This window comes from Callospermophilus lateralis, chromosome 5 (assembly GCF_048772815.1).
Source record: "Callospermophilus lateralis isolate mCalLat2 chromosome 5, mCalLat2.hap1, whole genome shotgun sequence".
Taxonomy (NCBI): Eukaryota; Metazoa; Chordata; class Mammalia; order Rodentia; family Sciuridae; genus Callospermophilus; species Callospermophilus lateralis.
In genome coordinates, this window is record NC_135309.1 from 111,589,412 (window position 1) to 111,614,666 (window position 25,255).

Below are 25,255 nucleotides of genomic sequence, written 5' to 3' on the forward strand. Positions count from 1 at the left end.
ATGTCCATGTGGCAGAATTCTAAAAATGGGTTTCTCAAGATTCGTATTCCGATTATTCAAAAATAATCTAGGTAGTGCTTTGAAGGGGTAATTAAACTCCTTAGTAAGTTTAATATATGGATAACTCAATCAGGGGTTTATTATTGTTATTTTTTAAAGCAGTTTTCTCTTTAGGTAGTATATGAGGAAATCAGACAAGCCCTTTAAAGGGGCATGTGATGCCCTTGCTGAATTGTGATGGTGAGTGCCATATGATAAGGCATATGAGTGGCCTTAAGAAGCTGAGAGAATGGGGCTGGGGATGTGGCTCAAGCGGTAGCGTGCTCGCCTGGCATGCGTGCGGCTCGGGTTCGATCCTCAGCACCACATACAAAGATGTTGTGTCCGCAGATAACTAAAAAAAATAAATATTAAAAAAATTAAAAAAAAAAAAAAAAAAAAAAAAGAAGCTGAGAGAAGCCACAGGTTGGCAGCTACCAAAAGCCTGGGCCAGCAGAGCACCAGAATTAGAACCGTAAGAACTGCATGAACTTCATAACAAATTCTCACCTAGAGTTTAAAGGAGTTTTAAAAAACAAAACAAAACAAAAAGACCTCTGGCATACTAAGTTAAAGGGACCTGAAAAACAGCAGGTGCAATAAGATTACTCTTTCATACTGTTTCTTAAAAGAAAAAACAAAGAGAAGAAATTCCCATATGAAATATGCAAATCTTAGCATCAAAGACAAGAAAAGTTGAGGCTGAAGGAATTCTGTACAAAAAAAAAAAAAACTTTGGTTACATATTTTTGTGGTTTTGGTCTCACAAATTGAACTCAGGGGCACTCAGCCACTGAGCCACATCTCCAGCCCTATTTTGTATTTTATTTAGAGACAGGGTCTCACTGTTGCTGAGGCTGGCTTTGAATTCACAATTCTCCCACCTTAGCCTCCCAAACTGCTGGGATTACAAGCATGCACCACCACACCCTTTTTTTAAATGAGGGCTCCCATGCCAAGTAAGTCTTCTATTACATTTCTATGCTTTTCCCTATTTATCTATGTCAATCTTATTCTGGAACGCAGTTGAGACCCTACAAAAATGATAAAGTTTCCTACCCCTACAGCCTCCAAGTTATAGCCCACCTGACAAATATCTTGGCTTTCACCTTCTGATATCCTAAGCAAAAATAGCTAAGCCATGCCAGATTGACCTCAAAACTTTGGGATATAAATCTGTGTTATGTTATTTTAAACTACTGTATTTATGGTTTTTTTTTTTTTTTTGGTGATGCTGGGGATTGAACCCAGGGCCTTGTGCATGCGAGGCAAGCAATCCACCAACTGACCTATATCCCCAGCCCTTATGGTAATTTTCTTTATAACAGTGGAAAAATACTACAGTCCATATATAGAGCATGGGTAAATACTGTTGCATACATGACAATTAAATCAACTCCATATATATATATACACACACACACAAGAGATATACATATATATATAATTATAGAAAAAATTAAAGTTTCAAGTAAAAAAATTCAATATGAGATACAGACTGTCATTCACATATAATTTTGAGATCCTAAAGATTGCCATACATAGTTATTCATATTACTACATGCACTCTTCAGGTTTCACCAATGTGTTTTCTTTTAATATTTATTTTTTTAGTTACAGTTGGACACAATGTCTTTGTTTTACTTTATGAGGTAGTGAGGATCAAACCCAGTGCCTCAAGCATGCTAAGTGATTGCTCTGAGCCACAACCCCAGCCCTCACTCATGTGTTTTCAATTCTGCATTTCAAAGAACCAAACTTATCTCATTTCTGCACTCAGAAAAACTAGAATTAATTCTTTTATTTTAAAATACATTTAATAAAAATAACTGACAGTTTTACATATTTTACATCTGTAGAATATTTACAAATTCACTTCTACAGTATTTACTTAATATTTATTATTTTTCCATTATTTGCTTTTTGAACTATTTCCTCCAGTAACAGAATATCATCCTGGAAATCTCTGTAACTAAAAAATTAACTTCTTGGGCAATCCTCCTAGAAAGCAAAAAAAAAAAAAAGTGTTCACAGTTAGTCTTGTAGTAATTTTAACCAGTCCCTGCATTCCAACTCCCATTATTTAACTTATTGGCACTTAAACATTAAGCATAGTTTATACTTATGAATGCGTGAAAGGAGGAAGGAACTCACAGATAGATCTCATAACTCTGAGGTATACTAAACAAACAGTTAATAGCACATTTTGTCTATTTAATGCAACTTAAAAAAATAGCCAACCCTGGCACAGTAGTATACAGCTGTAATTCCTGCTACTTGGCAGGTAGATCTGAAGTTGAAGCCAGCCTCAACTTCAACCCTCAGCAAATTAGCAAGACCCTGTCTCAAAATATAAAATAAGAATCATGGAAGCAGCTCAGTGGAAAAGCACCCCTGGGTTCAATCCCCAGTACAAAAAATTAAAGTTAATACCTCATAAGCTACAATTCTTAGCTTTCCTTCAGTCACTAGCTATATATGAGCTCTTTGGAGTTCTCTGAATTCATTCAATTTCTTGCAAAAATGGGAATATTTACCTTGTTCCAAGGCCTCAGTTCTTTTCCGTTTTGTTGCCATGGCTGGGTTTGACTGTTCCTTTAAAGTTTCCACAGGACAATTTGGTCTTGGCAGCTGACATCCAGGGGTTGGTCCTGGACGATTACTGAAGTACTTAGTTTTCAATGCCTTTTCAAAGATACCAAAGTAAGATTTTTAAGTGAATATCTGGACTGTGTGCAGGAAAATCTACAAATGCTCAAAAAATTAATGCCCCAAAATTGCAGGGGGCATTAAAAACTACTATGTGATTGGGCTGTGCCTGTGGCTCAGTGGTAGAGCGCTCACCTGGCACACTTGAGGCACTGGGTTGGATCCTCAGCACCACATAAAAATAAAATAAAGGTATTGTGTCCACCGACAACTAAAAATACATTTATTAAAAAAAAAAAATACTATGTGATAATCCTTATTCCCAAAACAAAGTACAATTAAAATAAAGTATTTGGACATGCAAATAAATCACTACAAGTAAAAATCTAGCATTCTAAGATTATTAATTTCGTTACTTTAAGAAAAAGACTGGCGGGGCTGAGGTTATAGCTCAGTGGTAAAGTGCTTGCCTTGCATGTGGGAGGCACTGGGTTCAATCCCCAGCATTACATAAAAATAAAGAATCCCTCACTCTCTTCTCTGGTCTCTTGTCTTCCCTTGCCCTCCAGTACTGCCATGCCCTGTTCTAAAGAAGTAACCCCCATCTCCCCCAACAAAAGGCCCGGCCTGCGGAGGAGGGCGGCTTGCGACTCCGCTTTGTAGGTCTATCGGAGCACGCCACAGCCCCGACCTGGGGGACCGCGTGGGCCGCAGGCTATGATCTGTACAATGCCTATGATTATAAAGTACCATCTATGGAGAAAGCCCTTGTGAAAACATTGAGATAGCTCTTCCTTCTGGGTGCTATGGAAGAATAGCTCCACATTCTGGGTTGGCTGCAAAATATTTCATAGATGTAGGAGCTGGTGTCATAGATGAAGATTATAGAAAAAATGTTGGTGTTGTGTTATTTAATTTTGGCAAAGAGAAGTTTGAAGTAAAAAAGGGTGATCAAATAGCACAGCACATTTGTGAACGGATTTTTTTTCCAGATATAGAAGAAGTTCTAGTGTTGAATGATACTGAAAGGGGTTCAGGAGGTTTTGGTTCTACTGGACAGAATTAAAATACAGGCCAAGTATAGAAAAATGTTACTTTCTGCTTAAAGTGTCAGTATTTTGCATGACTGTAAAGCTAGCTTTAGCTTCTAAAAGTTTATTTTCTTATGATAAAGGAAAGAGTTTCTTTGTTAGTATCACATGAAAACTTTCCAATATTTTTTCAGTTTATAGTTGTATGTAAATCTGTGGTAACCTAATGCAAAATTTTATAATCAAACGTACATTAATTTCACATTTAAAAAAATATTCAATAAACGATATCCTTTCAACTTAACAGTAAAGAAACTGTTTATATACAACTAAATATTAAGAAAGAAAGAAAGACAAGAAAAGAAAAAAAAAGAAAAGAAAAAGACTCCCCATAGCTGAATGGTAGACTGCTTGCCTAGTATGTGTGAGGCACAGGGTTTGATCCTCAGCACCACATAAAAAAATAAAGTGTCCATTAACAACTAAAAATAAGGTCAGGCACAGTGGCATACACCTGTAATCCCAGCATCTTGGGAGGCGGAGGCAGGAGGAGCATGAGTTCAAAGCCAGCCTCACCAATTTAGCCAGGCGCTAAGCAACTCAGTGAGACCTTATCTCTAATAAAATACAAACTAGGGCTGGGAATGTGGCTCAGTGGTCAAGTGCCCCTGAGTTCAATCCTTGGTATCAAAAAAAAAAAAAAACAAAAAACAAAAAACAAATCCAACCAAAAATATTTAAAGAAAAAACAAACAAAAAAAGGGCTCACTTCTAATATTCCACAACTGAATGCTGACACTAGTAAGATATTATCCATTTTGGTTCTCTAAACATTATGAAATATATATAGTTCAAAATGCACTTGCTCAAAGAGAACTTCAAGTTGGTTACAACATCCACATATATTCAAATTCTAAATCATACAAATTCTTAAAAGTAAGGCTTTTAAAAACTTGCATTTCTAAAAGTATTACTTCCAAGTCACAGCAGTTCTATAAGGAAATTAAACTAATTTTGGACTAAGCAGAGATCTAGGAAAAAAAGAGCATATAATTTTAACTAATACAGACATCCATGAGATAAAAACCCACTTTTGCCTCATTCCCTGCCCCTTCAGAACTCCCAGGACCAAGGACTGAACTCAGTTCCTTGTGCATCCTAGGCAAGTGCTCTGCCATTTAGCTAAATCCCCAACCCCTAAAACCCATTTTTAAGGGTTCTGTTGGGCTGGGGGTTATAGCTCAGTTGTAGAAAATGTACTTAGCATGTACAGTTCAAACTACAGCATAGGAAAACACATATATATCAAAATACAACCCAATCTAACCAAATCCCACCCAAATTCATTATTGTGACTAGTACTTTTCTGTAAAAATACTATTAATGGGGCTGACTCAACCGTACAGCGCTTGCCTCGCATATGTGAGACACTGGGTTCAATCCTCAGTACCACATAAAAATAAATAAATGAAGTAAAGATAGTGTGTCTATCTTTAAAAAACCCACTACTAATGAAAATAACTTTCTAGATAACTGTACCTAGTCTCTTCTGATGTAAATAAAACATAAGAGTAAAATGGCATCAATAAGTTTACTTCTTTAAAATTAGAAGAGAAATTCTAATGGTAAAATATCCAGTATGTATATACTAAAGTATCACGTACTGTTAAAAAGAGAAGGTTTATTTATTACCAGGGCACAGTGGTGCATGCTCATAATCCCACAACTTGGGAGGCTGAGTCAGGAGGATCACAAGTTCAAAGCCAACCTCAACAATTTAGTCAGGTTCTAAGCAACTTAGCAAGACCCTGTCTCAAAATAAAAAATAAAAAGGGTTGGGAATGTAGCTCAGTGGTAAAACATTTCTGGGTTCAATCCCAAACACCGAGAGAGGTGGGGAAGAATGGAGGGAGGGGAAGGAAGGAGGTTTATTTATAAAAGTAAATGCATTAAACAATGATTTGGTAGTCTAATGTGATTTGAAGACTTGTGATGCTTTTTTTTATTATTATTATTTTAGTCTCTTCCTTTATAAGGTCAAATCATTATATTATTGCATTTTTGCACTGCTCTACCCAATTAAGTGTTTGTGACTTGTGATTACCCTTTTTGGTGTGCCTATATTTGTTTTTTTCCCACCCCAGTATTAGATATTGAAACCATGGTCACATGCTAGGTAAGAGCTCTACCATTGAGCTACATACCCAGCCCTTACTGTGTGTGTTCATAAAACAAAGAAAAGTATTTTTACTATATAAGATCTATAGATCTTATATTTTTGTATTGGATAACTTTACTCATTGTTTGTTTATTGTTATTTCTCCAATTTTTCCCCCTCCCTTCTTTTAAGAGCAGATATTGGTCTTCCAAATTGTTCATTCTCATTTCTTTTAAACAACTCTCAATTGTTTAGGTTAAATTTAAAATATCTTTCAATTTCTTGCAAGCATACCATTGTATCTGACTATACCCTTCCTTCCCATTAATGCTTTCTGATTGAAAATAACCAGATTAACTATCTGGATTGTAATTTATTGAGGTTGAGGATGGGAGGTGGGCACTAAAAGAACCACTTTCAGTATGAGGCTTGCCATAAAGTGCTGGGAGCCATCAGCCAAGTAGGTATGACAAATTCCTTGCCAGCTTACTCCCATGCTGTCTAGTGGAAGGACTTCTGAAAGGTGACCTTGCTCAAGGACCAGGGCAGGATCCGTGTTTAGGGTGTTCCCCCTTTAGAATAGGGCGGTTTAGCATAATAGGAGATTAGGGTGTTCCCCCTTTAGAATAGGGCAGTTTAGCATAATAGGAGATTAGGGTGTTCCCCTTTAGAATAGGGCGTATCCTGCTGCTGAGTTCCTCTTGAGTGCTTAGGGTCAGACAGTATATTTTGGGAGACAGAAGCCCATGCGAAGTGGATTTGGGCAGAGAACGTGGATTCCCCCAGAACGTGTTTGTAGACGGCTGGTGTGAGTTCGGGAATAAAGAATTGCTGTTTGAATCTACAAGCTGTGTGGAGACTCGTGATTTGTGCCCAGCCAGAGACTGCGGCAATAAAGTTTAAATTAATACATAAGAATTCAACTATTATATACCATTTATTTTTAAAAAATATTTTTCAAAGTAGATGGACACAATACCTTTATTTTATTTTTATGTGGTGCTGAGGATTGCACTTAGTACCTTACGCATGCTAGGCAAAGCGCTCTACCAACTGAACCACAACACCAGCCCTACCATTTCTTTTTCTTTTTCTTTTTTTTTTAATATTTTTTTATTTTTTAGTTTTCAGCGAACACAACATCTTTCTTTGTATGTGGTGCTGAGGATCGAACCAGGGCCGCATGCATGCCAGGCAAGCGCACTACCGCTTGAGCCATATCCCCAGCCCCCCTGCCATTTCTTAACAGTTACAAAAGCCATGGGTTTTTTTCCTCTGCAGATAAATTACTTAAAACCAATTCTAAGAATAGATATATCTATGTTTCTAAATAAGTATAAACTCTCCTATAGTTGTGTGTGCATAATCCAATTTGATGCCTCCAAATAGTGTTTGGAGGAAAAGACATAAAGTTTATTATTCCTTAAAACAAAGCAAAACACATCCTTCTGATATTTAAAAAATGTTAGAAATTTTACAAAATTCAAATTTTATTTTATCATGCTAACACTATCTTTATATCTCCTAATATAAAGAAAAATTGTTAAAAATACCTGTGTGGCTGTAATTCGAGTACACGGATTAAATAAGAATAAGCCTTGTATGAGATCCAGCAAGTCGTCTCCTGCTGCAATGAAGATGTGTTGCAATGGGATTCCAGGAAAACTCTTAAATGTCACATAATCGGGAAGACTACACATGTCCTGTAAAAATATTTTATAATTCAAATTTAAGTAAAGGACTAAAAGGTACATAGATGAGATAAAACTCATATTTGCAGATGATATGACGGTCTACATAAAAAAATCCCAAGAAATCTATTTGTAGAAAACAAAACACTGAACATGGTGGCACATGCCTATAATCCCAGCTGCTTAGGAACCTGAGTCAGAAGGATTACAAGTTCAAGGCCAGCCTCAGGAACTTAGAAAGACCTTGTCTCAAAAAATTAAAAGAGTTAGGAACATAGCTAAGTGGTAAAATACCCACTATTAGAAAGAAAAAAATTGTAGAACAAGGCTACAGAATATAAGATCAAACATTCTTCTATACACTAACAATGAACATGTAGACACAAAAATTAAAAACATAATATCAATCACCAAAAAGAAAAATGAAATACTTACATGAAAAGGAACAAAACAGATATAGATTCTTGTACTCAAAGCTACACAATGCTGATGAAATAAAAGAGTTCTAAATTGTTTGAGAAACCTTATTTTTGTACAATGGAAGATTCAACATATCTAGGACATCAATTCTGAAATGGATATAGGCTTAATGCAATTGTTAATCACAATCGATAAAATTAATATAGATGTAAACTAATTATTCTAAAACTTATAGAAAAACGCAAAAGAATTAGAGTAGCTGAAATAATTCTAGAAAAGAATAGAGTGGGTGGGATCATTCTATCTGACTTTAAGAATATCTAATTTATTTAATTAAGACTGTGGTATAAACAGAGATAAACAGATCAATGGAACACAAAAGATGATCCAGAAGTCCACATATTAGCCAGGCCCAGTGGCACATACCTAAAGCCCAGTTACTTGAAAGGCTGAGGCAGGAGGATTTCCAGTTCAAGGTCAGCTTTGGCAATTTAGCAAGACCCTGCCTCAAAGTAAGAAATTTTTATATCTTATTCTGGAATGTATTGGTAGAATGTCCCTGGGTTCAATCCTTTGTACGACCAAAAAGAAAAAAAAAAAAGTTTGAAAATTTTAAAAAAGGGGCTGGGACTGTAGCTCAGTGGTAGAGCACTTGCCTAGCATGTGTGAGGCACAGGGTTCAATCCTTAGTCCCACATAAAAATAAATAAATAAAGGCATGCTGTCCATCTACAACTACAAAAAGAATTAAAAAATAAAAACAAAGGAGACATTGGTAATCAAATACTATGTAGAAAATCACAGCAGAAAAGTAGAAAAGCAGAGAACTCATATTATGAACAGTAGTTGTGGAGTCAGATAGATCCAGATTAAAGTCCTAATTCTGATACTCACTGTGACCTTGGGTAAATTACTTTTTTTTTTTTGTACTGAGATTGAACCCAAGGGCACCTAACCGTTGAGCCACATCCCTAGCTCTTTAAAAAAATTTTTTTATTGTGAGACAGGGTCTGCTAAGTTTTTGAGGCTGGCTTTGCACTTGTAATCCTCCTGCTTCAGGCTCTAGAGCCACTGGAATTATACGCACACACCACCATGCCAAATTGGTAAATTACTTAATTTCACTAAGTTTCAACTATCTGATTTATACTATTATTGGGTAGATTAAATATGATTTATGAAATGCCCACCATGAATGACATATAGTAAGGTCTCAATAAATGATGACCTTTAGGGAATGTTTTATAATTAGAACATATATTGAACTTTCCAATTAGGAAATTGAGGAAATAACAGTACTTATGAAACTCCTTAGGGCTGGGGATGTGGCTCAAGCGGTAGCACGCTCGCCTGGCATGCGTGCGGCCTGGGTTCAATCCTCAGCACCACATACAAAGATGTTGTGTCCGCCGAAAAATAAATAAATAAATAAATATTTTTTAAAAAAAATTACAAAGAACCTCCTTCAATAATAGTTTCAGATAATTTTCATTACAATTTTAACTATAAGAAATATGATTAAAATTTTCTCATTTCTAGCATTTATTTATCCCTCAGGACATGCAGCAAGAATGTGAGGAAATAGCAAAAGTTATATAATTTTTTTATTTAAAAAATAAATGAAAATGTACTGTTAAACTATAATATAAAACTTCACAGCTCAAATCGGTATAAATTTTATGATAGATTTTTATCTATTGAGACCCGGGAGCTGTCCTTGAACTCTTGGGCTCATGATCCTCCTGCCTCAGCTTCCCGAGTAGCTGGGACTACAGGTGTACATCACTGCACCCAACTTTATATATTTTTTTGAAGACGATGTAATGAAATAAAATAATCATAATATTGAAACATCTTAATTGCACTAATAATACTTCATATAAATATACCTAAATGCATGAAGACATTAGTTAAGTAAAATGAAATAGCCATAAAGGAGAATATTTCAGCCATTAAAAAGGGAAGGTATGCCCTTGGGCTGGGGTTGTAGCTCAGTGGTAAAGCACTTGCCTAGCATGTATGAGGCACTGAGTTCAATCCTCAGCACCACATAAAAATAAATAAAAATAAAGGTATTGTGTCCATATACAACTAAAAGAATATTTTTAAAAAATTAAATTAAAAAAGGGAAAGATTAATGATAAGTATTTTATTTCATTTGAACAAAAGGAGTCAAGTTAGTTGTAAGACAAAAATCTGAAGTAGGATCACTTTTTTGGAGCAGGAGATTAAACCCAGGGTCTTAGGCATGCTGAGCATGTATTCTACCAATGATCTACATCCCCAGCCCCTAATTTTTTTTAAAAAATGAGATAAAATGCAACCCTATTGTATATGTTTGTACTTGTGGGTATACAAACTCAGCATAGCTTTATACCAAATATAACAGTGATAACCTAAGAAGGAATTACTCGAGAGAAGGGCTATATGTATAACAGAGGTTGAAAGGTATGCCATAATTTTAACGTATTCCTTTATAAACTTTTTAATCATTTGTAATTTCGTAATGAGGCTATCACAAGTAAACTAAGATATTTAATATATTTCTTCAATAATCACAAGACAGAACATACATGAAGCATATGACAACTAAAAAAACTTATAGAACCCTAACTATAGTTAAAAAAAACTCATAAGGGCTTACAGGCCACTGTTCCTCAGTTGGTGTGCCTAAAGTTTCGAATATTCTTGTCAGTTGGTCGAGATCTGAATCTCCCGGCAAAAAAGGAACCTGAGAAAAAGCAAGAGATATTTCAAGGTGGTTTGTGATAGTTTTTAATACAAACAATACTATAAATTTAATAATAAAAATTGTAAAAATCTCTGTAATATTAAAAAATGTAGACTGAGATATAATGTATGTGGCATTAGATCCTGCCCACATTTGCAAAAGTAAATAGTACCTTCAGTATCCATTTTAATCACTACATAAATTTTTAATAAATTTTTACCATGCAACAGGCTCTGTGCTGTACCCTAAACACAACAACAAAGGATTAAAATTGCCCCTGCAGTGAAGGTGATGAACACTGTTGATGTAAGTAAACAGGCATTTATTTACAATGTGTTGAGTGAGAGTATATTATCTTAGGTGACAGAGGAATAGCACCTAGACCATTCAAGATGGGTCAGGGAAGGATTTCTAGGAAAGCGGCAGTGATAGGTGAAGGATGAATACGAGTTAGCAAGAGAAATATCTAAGTTGAAGAAGAAAACTATTCTAGGGCAGACAAAAAAGCTGGGAGGGAAAAAAATATTCCAATCTTATTTAAACAATTTAACAAATTCTTTATCTGAAGAGATATATCAGACAAACAATTACAAGTTAAAACTTGAGCTAGCTGGGCTCAGTGGCATATACCCGTAATCCCACAACTTGGGAGGCTAAGGCAGGAGAATCGCAAATTCAAAGCCAGCCTCAGCAAGTTAATAGGCCCTAAGCAACTTAGTGAGACCCTGTCTCAAAAAATAAAAAGGGATGGAATGTGGCTCACTGGTTAAGTCTCTCTAGGATCATTCCCTGGCACCAAAAACTCAAAACTAGTAAGTTAATAAACAATCAAAAATCTCTGCTATACATGGACCTTGTATTTTTTTTTTTTTTTAGTGCTGGGGATTGAACCCAGGACCTTGGACTTGCGAGACCAACTAAGCTATACCCCTAGCCCCCATAGACCTTATTTTCTAATTCATTTTTCTCAAATATCTATGTAAATATATATAAAAGAAAAAAGGCATTTAATGCTCTACTCTATGAATACATTGGCCTCCAGTATTTTTCATGGCTTTGACAAAGTTTATAGATTCACTGTGAAGACAAGAGATTAAAAGCCAGGTCTTCATATTCTTTGTCACTGTGTACTCCTACCAGCAAAAACAAACACAAGCGTCAGGCTCAGTGGCTAATACCTGTAATCCCAGTGATTTGGGATGATGAGGCAGGAGGATCACAATTTCAAGGCCAGTTTCAACAACTTACTGAAACCCGAAGCAACCTGGTGAGAGCCTGTCTCAAAATTAAAAATAAAAAGGGCTAGGGACACAGGTCAGTGATAAAGCGCCCCTAGGTTCAACCCCCAGTACTGAGGAGGGAAAAAAAGGAAGCCCACAATAACATCCCAGGCACCAATTATCAACTTATTGCTTTTTCAGTTCTCTATGTAAATAGATCTGGAACCTTTTGCTTTCTCTATGTAAATAGATCTGGAACCTTAAAATATCTTCCTTTCATCAATGGACACTGAAGTTTTGTCAAAAGAGAATGCTGGAGACCTTAAGTGAAAGAACAAGTTTTGTTTCCTGGTTTCTGTTTGCATGCTCAGTTGACCACTGCAGTATCCTCAGGTTCTTTATCATCAGGCCTTTTCAGCGTGAGATATGAGCAGTCTCTCCAGTGCTCAGCTACAGTGGTATAGGAGGCCAACAGTCACCTAGCAGAGTGCTTCCAGAGAGACATTTTTTATCTGAACAGCCTTTGTCAGCATCCTGGAGCACAGATTTCCAGCACATTCTAGAAAGCAGATTTCTAGTAAGTTTTACCAGTACAGATCCAAAACAAATTTTTGGCTCCCTTCAATAACATCTAGATCTCAGCCCTAGAGTGGTAGCGATGAGCTCCTAAAACTGTAGAATTAGTTTTATTTCTTACCATTTAATCCCTTGTTACTCTAATTTCCTGTCATAGTTAATAATTCTTTATATTAACTTCCCTGATAAGAGGAGAATTATGAGGTTTCCTAATTAAGGTATAGGCCAGAAAGAGGGAAGAAAGAAATAAGTCATTTTAACTCATAACTTTAAACTAAATCAAGAAGTGAAAAGAAAAATAAATGTTCCACATTCATTTTCCATATGCTGAAGATTATCCACCAAAGCTAAAATTCATTCTGTTTTTTTTTTTTTTTTGGGTGGGGGGGTGTGGGGCGTGTACCAGGAATTAAATTCAGGGGCACTCAACCACTGAGCTATATCCCTATCCCTATTTGTATTTTATTTCGAGACAGTGTCTCACTGAGTTGCTTAGCAAGCACCTAGCTTTTGCTAAGGCTGGCTTTGAACTGCCTTCAGCCTCCTGAGCCACTGGGATTACAGGCGTGTGCCATTGCACCCAGCTTGCATTTTGCTTTTCAAATAACCCAGACAAGTAGTAGCAAAAACTTGTAGACTAGTCCCCAACCTAGTACTTTGCTTGCTTTGCATTGTTCCACCCACTTTATTTATAAATTATACAAAACTACCATCCTGTATGTCATATTTACACAAACTGTATTAAATAACATTAAAAGTACTTTTGAATAAACTCATATTTTCTTTTAATATCTCGGAATTATCTTGTCCCCTATAAGGACATGTATTCTCATGTCCAATGTGATCTGCAAATTGTAGACAAGCTTGCAATTTTAAGGATGGCTGTATTTTTGTATGACGTAAAAAATTTACATTAAAATGAGCTGCATAGGATACGGGGTGGTATAGCACTTGCCTAGCATACATGAGGTCCTGGGTTCAATTCCCAGCACTGCAAACCTTTCCCAACCCCACCTCCCAAAAGACTCAAAACCAAAATGAGCTGCCAAATATAAGGATTTTGTTTTTGCCTTTTTTTTGTGTGTGTGATGCTGGGGATTGAACCCAAGGCCTTGTGCATGCAAGGCAAGCACTCTACCAACTGAGCTACATTCCCATCCCCAATAGATTTTTCAATCCCAATTTGAACAAGACATTAATGAGAAAAAATTGGGGAAATCTCCAATACCAGACTGGGTATTTGATCAAGGAATTATTATTAAAGAATTATTGTTCACTCTCTTCAGATCTCAATGGTATTGTGGTTATGATAAAGAATTCTTACCTTCTAGAGGAAAACACTGCAATAACATATGAAAAATGTTATATGATATCTAAGGTGGGAAGCTCCAGTGCACCACTATGTACCACTGTGCCTGGCCTCTTAATAGTTTTTAACATATGGCAGATTTTATCTTACCAATATATTCCCACACTCCATTTTTTGCCACAAAACAAAAAAGCCACAAAGCTTAAGTTCTAGTTCCATGGCACCTCTTCCTTCTTGGACAAAAGACTGTTTAGTATGCATATTTTCAAATATGCAAAAACAGAGTAGTAAAATGACTCTGAATATACTCATCAACCAACTGTAACAGCTGGTTTGGGGGCTTTTTTGATACTGGGGATTGAACCCAGCTATTTTTATTTTTAATTTTGAGATAGGGTCTCACTAAGTTACTGAGGCTGGCCTTGAACTTGCAATCCTCCTACCTTAGCCTCCCAAGTCACTGGGATTATAGGTAGGCACCATCACACCTGGCGAGCTTTGTGTCTTTTATATTGTATTTGTATTAAATTTATACATAAACCTTGTTAAAACCTAACTAGTACTAGAGACTTACAATAAAAACTGGTCCTTTGACCATAACCCCCCTCTCTTTTGTGACTATTTTTGTTCACACAGTTTCCATTCTTGTACAATTTGGTTATCCTAGAGGCAATGGTTTCCAAGCCCCGCTCCTCCAACTCCTGTGGCCCTCTCTTTGGCATCTTTCTTAGTACGAAGGCTAAGATTCCAGTTATCCAATATCATACTAAATATCAAACCTACATGATTAAACATTGTAATCCACCAGTTTTATTTTTTTTAATTTCCTTCTTTCTGGAGACCTCCTCTGCTAAGCTCTCATCTCACCAATTCCAATCTAGACTAGTATTCTCTGGGCCTGTGTTCATTCATACCTGTTTTCTCAGAACTTCAGTATTCAGCAGAGTTTATTAGCTTTTTTAAAAATGTTGATTCTCATGTTCCCTGGATCCCATACCCTTTTCTTGGTTTATTCTCATTTATAGTAGACCCCATTTTCCAAAAACTTTGTTAAGAATGGAAAGGAGGGGCTGGGGATGTGGCTCAAGCGGTAGCGCGCTCGCCTGGCATGTGTGCGGCCCAGGTTCGATCCTCAGCACCACATACAAAGATGTTGTGTCCGCCGATAACTAAAAAATAAATATTAAAAATTCTCTCTGTCTCTCTCTCTCACCTCTCTCTAAAAAAAAAAAGAATGGAATGGAATATGAATTTTTTTGTGGGGGGGTGGGTACTGGGGATTAAACTTAGGGGCACTTGATCACTGAGCCACATCCCCAGCCCTTTTTTGTCTTTTGTTTAGAGACAGGATCTTACTTAGTTGCTTAGTGCCTCACTTTTTTTTGCTGAGGCTGGCTTTGAACTCACGATCCGCCTGCCTCAGCCTAGCGAGCTGCTGAGATCACAGGCATATACCACATGTGGTGCATAAATTTTATAAATTTTTAATAAATTTTATTTATTCTCATAGTTAACTGAAAATATGAATAAAAATAAAATTCTATGTTGAAAATCATTTCCCCTCAAAACATGGTTAGTTTTGCAGATTCTAATGCTGTTTAGAAAGCTGACGTCATTCTTTACCCTAATCCTTTGTTTTCTATGTAAGATGTTATTCGTCTCTGGGAATATAGGCCCTGACTTACGATGGTGTGACTTATTTTTTTTCTCTTATAGTGGTGTGCCTTCAGTAGAATTTTGATCTTTCCTGGGTCAGTGCTTTGTGGTATGATATACTCTTAAAACGCTGGGCAGGAGCAGTGATATGGTTTGAATGTCCCTCTGAAACTTCATCCCCAAACTCATATGATTATTTGGAGGTGAGGATTTTGTGAGGTAATAAGGTTTTCAGGTTAGGGTCCCCATAAACAGACTGGTGGAAAACCCCATTCCCACCTCTGGTACTAGGGATCAAACTCAGGATCTGGAGCAGTCTAGGCAAGTGCTCTACAACTGGGCTATAACCCAATGCCTACATTGTTAAACACCTTTTTAGTTTAGTATAGCTTTTTTTCTTTGTGTACACAAGCTATTTTTTGTATTTAAGGAAATAAAAAAGCTATCTAATTATGGCTTCACATTTCTTCAAACACTTGAGTAAGCAGATGTTGGAATATGAAGATAAATCACCCAGCTTCCGGATCCCTGAATAATCATTTTCTTTCATCTTTCAGAAGAGCTAGTCTTCCTTGGGAACTAAATGCTATGGTGAGAGAAGAGTTTCCAAGTTTGCATTTCTTTCTCTAGTGAGCATAAGAGAATATTTTATTGTAAGATGGTGTCAGAGAAATGTTATAGGGTCACCACATCTGTTTGAACAGAATGAAAATAATGATTTCACACAAGTTCTTGAGCCATCCTAGATGTTTATCAACAAATAAATGGATAATAAAAATGTGTTATATATACATAATGAAGTTTAGTCAATCATAAAGAAAAGTAAAATTATGTCATTTTTAGGAAAATGGATGAATTTGAGACTATTAGGTTAATGGAAGTAAGCAAACTCAAAAATCAAAAGTCATGATTTCTCTGCTATATGGAAGCTAGAGAGGAAAAAAGAAATGAAAGGTGGGGGTGGGTATCTCAAGAAAATCAAAGGGAGATCAGTAGAACAGAGGAAATGGAACAGCAGGTAAGAGGAGGGGAGGGAGGGGGAAAGCATCAGGAAATGACATTGACCAAATTATATTGTTATAGTGTGCACAAGTATGAATATATAATTATAATACACTAATAAAATATGGACTAAAATTGTGGGGGGAGGACTAAAAAAAAGTTCTTTGTAATGGCGGCTACAGTAGTTGATATATTTCTAAAGTGTACTCTAAATAGCTCCCAAAAAAAACCTTCCAGGAGGACAAAAGTTTATTCTAACACCTTTAGTCAATACAGAAATACTGACATATTACAAGTTAATTTCTGTGTTCTGAAATATAACTATAATAAGACTCTTATTCTAAATAGAGGTCTTCTCATCTCAAGTAAGCATTAATAAAAAGGTTGTATTTGGAAGAGGCTTTTTAAAAAATATTTTTTAGTTGTAGATAGATACAATATCTTTGCTGTATGTATGTATGTATGTGGTGCTGAGGATTAAACCTAGTGCCCCGTGTGAGGCAAGCACTCAACCACTGAGCTATAATCCTAGCCTATTTTTTTTTTTTTTTAAAGACAGGATCTTGCTAAGTTGCTGAGGCAAGTCTCAAATTCTCAAATTCAGGATCCTATCTGAGTAGCTGGGGTTATAGGTGGGCCCCACTGCATCCAGCTGAGGATTTTTAAAAAAAATATTTAGTTGGTTTCTAGACTTTCTGTTGCAAGGATAATGATGGGAAGATGATTTCTACACAAACAATACTGAAATATGTACATTAATTTAAGACTTACCCTTAGAAGCAACTCTGCTAAAATACAGCCAACAGCCCACATATCCACACCTACCCCGTACATTCTAGCTCCAAATAGTAACTCAGGGGCCCGATACCATCTGAAGGACAAAAAGAAATAATGTTCATTTGAGAACGGAATTACTAAAGACATTTCTTAGACATGAACTATCCTGGCTTGTTTTTTAAGTTTTCTTTCTTTTTTTTTTGGGGGGGGGGCTGGGGTGGGTACTAGGGATTTAACCCGGGGGCAATTTACTATTCACCTACATCCCCAGCCCTTTTTATTTTCAAACAGGGTCTCACTAAGTTGCTAAGGCTGGCCTTGAACTTGCAATTTTCCTGTCTCAGCCTCCTGCACTGCTGTGATTACAGGCATATGCCACCACACAAGACTCCTTGCCCATTTCTAAAACCAGTTCTTCATCATAACAACAAGATACCATACACACCTGCCAATTTTCAAGAAGAGTTCTCCTGCAAGCCAAGTGTGGTGGCATATGCCTGTAATCCCAGCTACTCAGGAGGCTGAGGCAGGAAGATTACAAATGTAAGGCCAATTTTGGTAATTTAGCAGGACACTCACAAAATAAAAAGGACTGGGAATGTAGTTCAGAAGCTGAGCAACCCAGGTTGCAATCCCCAGAACCATAAAAAAATTAAATTAATAAATAAATATTGATGCTTGGTGTAGAGAACTTTCATTCACACAGAAGATTACAGAACCAAGAATGACAATATAATAAACAAAAAGGCCACTCGAGTTTCAGATTATCTAACTAAAATGTAGAAGAAGCATAAATTGTTCTCAAAAGTTACTAAAGGTGCTGGGGACGAAGCTCTGTGGTAGAGTGTTTCCCTAGGATGTGCAAGGCTCTGGGTTCAATTCCTACATCACAAAAACAAGTTATAAGGTAAATATCTGAGAATTAAGTTAATTCAATTTCATTTTAAAAAAGAGCTATTTTATTCATTGTATTAAAACATATAATAAAAAAGGGATGCATTTTTAAGAAGACACCAACAATGATTCCTGAACTCTGCCAAGATATTTCAGAGAGGCCAACTAATGCTCATTTGTGACCAATAACCAATAATAGCATAAACTTTCAATTATTTAAAGGATTCTTACCTGGTTACAACCTGATGTGTATAAGCTCTATTGGGGCTCCCAAACGATTTGGCCAGGCCAAAATCTGCCAGTTTTAGAACTCCATTTTCATCTAGCAACAAATTGTTTGGTTTCAGATCCTATATCATGGAGGTTTTAAACAAACAAATAAGCAGGGTTGGGAAGAATACCATAGTGATATATTTAGTTGGCTTATCTTTAAACACAGAAAACAGGGTAATTCTCAAATTTTAAACAAATGTCAATTTTTTTTTCCACAAATGTAAAGTCCCAAAGCAAAGTAAGATTTATTATATTACTTAGTGAGATTTTGGGTAAGGTATTTAATTTGACTAAGCACCAATTCAAGTAATTCATAGAGTAACTGTGAAGACTAAATTTAATATTTTCTGTAAAGGGTCTAGTATAATCACTGGTTCATAGTAAGCACCCAATAAATCACTGCAACTGTGAATTTAATAACAATAATAGATGTGAACTTTAGAAAATAAAAGCATTAAACATTTAGAAAAAAACTGAAGAACATATTTTCCAAAATCTATGCAAAAGAACTATGAGTAATAACCTAAAAAAATTTCCAAATTTAAGATAAGAATATGTAATTTTTAACTACTAGTTCCTATGTACCCAAGAACATCTATCTAGATGATTTTTTCTTTTTTTGAGACAAAAAAAACCCAGGAAATTTTATTTTCAAGTGAAATTAGCCATAGGAAATAGTTTCTTTACAACTATCCTGGTAGTACATTTCCTGGTCCCTCATTGAAATTTCTTGAGAAATAAACTCATTATGCTTCAGTTTTTCTATTTACAAAATGAGGACAATTGTTTTTATGACACTAGGAGTGTATTATAAATAACAATTACTTATATAGAACTTTAATGATTACAGCAGAAAAATGAAGAATATATAACACAAATAATGATACCTTTAAAAGAGAAACAGACAAAAACAAAGGGACACAAAATTTCTCTTATTACTCTCTACCTTTTATAGCAGGTGGAGAAGCATATACATAATATTGATCACACTGAGACACGAAGCTATATTTAGGACATTCCCAATGATGGTTTTCCTCCCCCCCCCCCTTTTCAGAATTTAGGCTTTATAATGTTTTGCACTGAAAAATTTTTTTCCTGATTTGAAAAGAATTTGATATCCAAAAGATATTTTTAGTTAATGTGATTTAAATACGAAGTATATAACCTTACTCTTAATGGATTACTTTCTAAATTTGAGGGAAAAGCCAAGGACTTTTTTTTGTTATCCTCTACCAGTTCTGCATCCACAATTCAACCAACCAATAATCAGTTACTATATAGTTAGACCTTTGTATGTACTATTTACTTATAATGTCTGTACTATTTACTTATAAATACCTAATAAATGCTATGTAATCTAGAGATGATTTAAAGTATACATAAGGATTTCATAGGTTATATGCAAATACGACTCTATTTTATAGAAGGGACTTGGGCACCCCTGGATTTTAGTATCCATGGGATTGTTTTTTTTAAACTTTTTTTTTTTTTTTAATACAATGCCTTTATTTTTATGTGGTAGCTGAGGATCAAACCCAGGTCCCGCCTGTGCTAGGCAAGCACTCTACAGCTGAGCCACAATCCCAGCCCAGAATTTTTTTTTTTTAATATTTATTTTTTAGCAGTAGTTGGACACAAAAATCTCCATTTTATATTTTTATGTGGTGCTGAGGATCAAACTCAGGGCCTTGCATGTGCTAGGCAAGTGCTCTACCGATGAGCCACAATCCCAGCCCTATCCATGGGAATTTTGATAACAGTCCCCCATGGATACTGAGGGATAACTTTATTTATTTTTACATGGTGCTGAGAATAGAACCCAGTGCCTCACCCATGCTAGGCAAGCACTCTACTACTAAGCTACAGCCCAGCCATGACTTTGGGTTTTTTTTGTTGTTGTTGTTGTTTTGGTGCTGGGGATTAAACCCGGGGCCTGTGCATGTGAGGCAAGCACTCTACCAACTGAGCTATGTCCACAGCCCCTGACTTGGTTATTCTTGTGTCCTTTTCTCCTTACAAACACTTACATTTCAGCATCTGCTGCCACAGAGTCTCTGTCTCCAAGGCCACTCTTTCTTGCTTGCTTTTTCTCAGTTATTTATTTATTCATCTTGCTATTACTGTACCAAGGGCTCTGCCACTCAGTTCTAAAAGGCTAGGAAATCTAAGGTCAAGGGTCCACATCTGGTGAGAGCCTTCTTGCTGGTGGGAACTCTCTCGGAGTCTATATGGATTGCAGGGCATCACATGGTGAACCCATCCTACCTAGATAAATCATCAGCGAATGTTCCAACAGCTAAATGTTCCTAAAAATGATTCAATTTCATAAATTTTATTTCATAACTTCTATAAATTTTAGAGCCACTAGAAATATGATTCTTAAAAGGCATTTTAGCATTGTATAAATTAATCCAGACTCTCACTATGTTTTTCCCTTTAACAGTATAGCACAAAGAATACTAGACTTAAAGCCCAAAGACATAAGTTCTAACATCCCATCAGTTATCAGCTGCTGACCCTAAAAAAAAAAAAAAAAAAAACACTTAGGTAATTTAGCAATCTAGCTCTTTATCTAAAAAAAAATAAAATGTACTGGTTCTCTTCCAATTCTAAATTTCACATAGAAATCTGAAGTACACACAGCACCATTTGCTGCAATTGAAGGAACACATAGTAGAAGAAGCTGGAATAAAATGGTTCAGCTATATCTTTATTTTGTGCAACAATTTACACATTCAGACCATTATACACTAAAATGTACACATAAAACTTGACCAATTTAAAGAAACAATATTAAAAACCTTACCCTATGTAGAATCCAGTGTTGATGTAAATATTCTAACCCTTGAAGAGTCATCAACATATAGGCTTTAATATGTGATGGTGTCAGCACAAGACTATTATCCTTTATTATAACCTATAAAGCAGATATACATACAGGCACACGTCATCATTCCAAATGAACTCTACCATATAAAAAAATAACAGAATTAAAATGATTACATCCATATAGAACAGTCTCCAAGACAGATTATCCAAATCTCCTTTGAAGGTACTGTCAGAATTTCTAGTTATATGATTAAAGAGCATCTCTAGTTTGGGAAGAAAATAATGCTTCATATGCTACAATTTTGTATAAAAGGGGCAGTCAGCTGTGATTTTTGCTTGATCTTTCTTCTGTATTCAGTAGTGCTTTAGGACACCGCCTCTTCCCAGCTCACTCCATATGGTTAAGAAAATACTGACCCTCCCCCACCATCTGAGGCATTCAGAGGCAGGCACTTGATGCAGTCATGGTTATTACCACACTGCAGCCTCCTGGCCAAGAGACTGTCTGCCTCAGGGAAGGATGCATGATCTAAGACTGACCAATCAACCAAGTGAAGTACTTATTTATGCTAAAATCGAAGAGAACAAAGCCCAAAGGTAAAGAGAGAAACAAAAAGGTAAAGAAAGATAGAGGCAGATCTCATGAAAATCAATGGGAGATCCAGAGAGGAAAGGGATCAAGAGGAGAGAAGTGGAGAGGGAGGGAGAGGAAAACTGCTGAGGAGTGATAATGGCCAAATTATATTGTTATATTGTGTATTATGTGTATGTATGAATATGGAACAACAAATTTCATCAGCATGTACAACTATAATGCATCAATTAAGAAAAATGAGTTAAAAAAAATAGAGAGGCAGGAAAGGGTGGGGGGAACAAAAGCACTTTCTTACTTCAGGGATTATTAGATTCTAAGGATATAAGCTGACTGCTTGAACCTCCATTATTAAGTATGCCAAAAAATGAAGAAAACTCAGGGAAAAAAAGACAATTGAAACAATGTAAAACTCTGTTCAGATGGCATTATTTGCAAGCTGTGCCAAAAGTCAGTTTATTCCTATATTTATCAGTTCCTTTTTATTCCTGGGTAGTGTTCCATTACATAGGCTACAACAAACTATACATTCACTAGAGGACATTGGATTTGTTTCCAGTTTTGTGATTAGGAATAAAGCTAAATAGTTGTATACCAAGTAATTTCTGTGTTGGCAATGTATATGTTTCTCTTACATACATAGCAGTGGTACTGCTAAATAACAATTAGTTAGCGGTAGCAATCACAATATTAGTGACATTTATGACAGAAAGATCTATCACCACAGGCTATACTTTGTCACCAGTTTGTGTATATATATATATATTTTTTTAAATTTTTTTTTAGTTGTAGATGGACACATCTACAGTAATAGAGCCCCAACCACACCAGTTTGCATATTCAGTGTTTCTTTTACTACTTGATACTGTTATATGAAATCCTTTTTTGTCTTTTGACTTGTTTAGTAAATATGTATTTAAGTACATAAGAAATTACCAAACTGTTTCCAGTTTCTTGAATAGTTTCTTAATCATAGTTTCTTCACTATGATTAATGAAAATTATATGAGATTTTATATTTTTAAAAAAAAACTTGGCTTTCAAAAATATGGCTTTAATCTAAAAATATTGGGGAAAAGCTCAAAATTATCACAAGTTTAATGCTAATTTCTCTAAAAACAATGTAATAATCTATAGGGAAATTAGTAGACAAAAATAACTAATGAAATCCAAATTTCTGCATTTAGCACTGTGAAAACAGCCAACCATAAGAAAAGAACTGAGAGATCCTTTTGATTTCAAAGTCCATCTATAGTTCAATAAAATTAAGCATTTTTTAAAATACTAGTCTATTTTTTTTAACATAGACACAATATCTTTATTTTGTTTTTTTTTTTAAGTTTTTTTTTAATTGTAGGTGGATACAATATCTTTATTTTTATTTATTTATTTTTATGTGGTGCTGAGGATTGAACCCAGGACCTCATGAGTGCAAGGCAAGCACTCTACCACTGAGCCACAATCTCAGCCCCTTTATTTTGTTTGTTTATTTTTTTATGTGGTGCTGAGGATTGAACCTGGAGCCTTATACGTGCGAGGCAAACACTCTGCACTGAGCCACAACCCCACTCCTCTAGTCTATTAATGGTCTAATAAACATTTAGGTTCTTCTTCGATAAACTGGAGAAAAATATTGTCTAAGAATCTTAATCTTACCTCTAGATCAGTTTCCATAAAATCAAAAACAAGGCTAATATTTGATTTATGTCCAAAAGCATCAAGGAGCTGCAAAGCAAAAAAATTTAAAAGTTAAAATGTGATTCTCTATTTCATATACTTGTATGACAGTATTATACTAACTAAGGTTAATTTTTTTTAAATCCTATAAAGCTCAAATTATTATATTAAATTTAACATTTGTCCTTTTATGAATAGTATTAAAGGAATTAGTATTTTTTTTTAATTTTTTTAAGATGTCAATGGACCTTTATTTTATTTATTGAGACGCTGTGCTGAGAATCAAACCCAGTGCCTCATACATGCTAGGCAAGCACTCCGCCACTGAGCCACAACTCCAGCCCCTAAAGGAATTAGTATTTTGAGAAACAAAAATATTAAACTATTTTTTTAAATTTATATTTTACTTTTAAAAATATTTTTTAGTTATACATGGATGCAGTATCTTTGTTTAATTACTTTTATGTGGTGCTGAGGATTGAACCCAATACCTCACACATGGAAAGCAAGCGCTCTACCACTGAGCCACACCCCAGTTGCCTATGTTTTTCTTTTTACAGTGTTGGGGATTGAACCTTAGACCTTGCACATGCTAGGCAAATACTCTACCTCTGAGCTACACTTGAGTCCCTAAACTACTTTTGTAAAAACTATTAAATACTTAAAAGCTTTCCTCCTAGATTTGGGGAGTTAATAAGAAATAAATTAATGAAAACTATAGGGGCTGGGGATGTGGCTCAAGCGGTAGCGCGCTCGCCTGGCATGTGTGCGGCCCTGGTTCGATCCTCAGCACCACATACAAAGATGTTGTGTCCGCCGAAAACTAAAAAATAAATATTAAAAAAGAAAAAAAAAAAAAAAGAAAAAAGAAAACTATACCTCAGTCATCAATTAAAAAAAAAAAATTCCCGGGCTGGGGATGTGGCTCAAGCGGTAGCGCGCTCGCCTGGCATGCGTGCGGCCTGAGTTCGATCCTCAGCACCACATAGAAACAAAGATGTTGTGTCCGCCGAAAACTAAAAAAAAAAAAAATACTAAAAAAAAAATCTCTCTCTCTTTTTCTCTCTTAAAAAAAAAAAAAAAAAAAAAAAAAAAAAAATTCCCAAGCAGAATGCTTAAAAACAAAAAATCCATGCCAGGTACAGTGGCATGTGCTGCATTCCCAGCTCTCAAGAGGCAGAGGCAGGAGGATCACTTGAGTCCAGGGGTTTAAGACCAGTCTTGAAACATGAGACCAATCTTAAAAAAATTAATAATAATCCTCTAGGGGGATATGATGTACTGGTAGAGCAGTTGCCTAGCATGTGCCAAGTTCCTTCAATCTCTATTCTACAAAAAAAAGAAAGAAAAAAAGAGGGGGAAAAAATCCTTGAAATAGCAGTAACTACCATTAAGTGAATGAGTACATTCTCCATGGCAGGCACTAATCCAGATACATGTATTCAAACAGGTAGTCTTGCAACAAACTTATGAGGTAGGGACTATACATTAGTATTAGTATTAGTATTTTGCAGTGCTGGGAATCAAACCCAGAGCCTCAGACATGCTACGCAAGTTGTCTCCCATTGAGGTACAGTCCCAGCCCAGAATGTGGTTTAAAAGAAACTTGTTCAAGGTCTTACACAGGACAAATTGCTAGTGTTCTTTATATATTAAATTAAATTTAAATTAAATTCAAAATTATTTCTGGCAAAATGAACCTATATCAACATTTTTTTTGATATTTGATTTA

The 25,255-nt window shown here is 35.7% G+C and overlaps 1 protein-coding gene and 1 pseudogene across 4 annotated transcripts in view; one reads left to right on the top strand and one right to left on the bottom strand.

Annotated features, from left to right (window-relative positions):
- Window positions 1-1,510: 1,510 nt before the first annotated feature.
- Window positions 1,511-25,255, bottom strand: part of Cdk7 (cyclin dependent kinase 7) — a 34,355-nt gene continuing 10,610 nt past the window's right edge. For all 4 annotated transcript variants that reach the window (XM_076856104.1, XM_076856105.1, XM_076856107.2 and 1 more), the window contains 8 exons: window positions 23,503-23,571; window positions 21,233-21,343; window positions 18,385-18,503; window positions 17,254-17,353; window positions 10,633-10,719; window positions 7,431-7,580; window positions 2,577-2,724; window positions 1,511-2,040 (listed from right to left, as the gene is read on the bottom strand). In XM_076856104.1, coding sequence (XP_076712219.1) covers window positions 2,012-2,040; window positions 2,577-2,724; window positions 7,431-7,580; window positions 10,633-10,719; window positions 17,254-17,353; window positions 18,385-18,503; window positions 21,233-21,343; window positions 23,503-23,571 — 813 coding nt within the window. In that variant the 3' untranslated portion in view covers window positions 1,511-2,011. The remainder of the gene's footprint in view (window positions 2,041-2,576; window positions 2,725-7,430; window positions 7,581-10,632; window positions 10,720-17,253; window positions 17,354-18,384; window positions 18,504-21,232; window positions 21,344-23,502; window positions 23,572-25,255) is intronic.
- On the top strand, window positions 3,265-3,754 carry LOC143399394 (deoxyuridine 5'-triphosphate nucleotidohydrolase pseudogene; annotated as a pseudogene).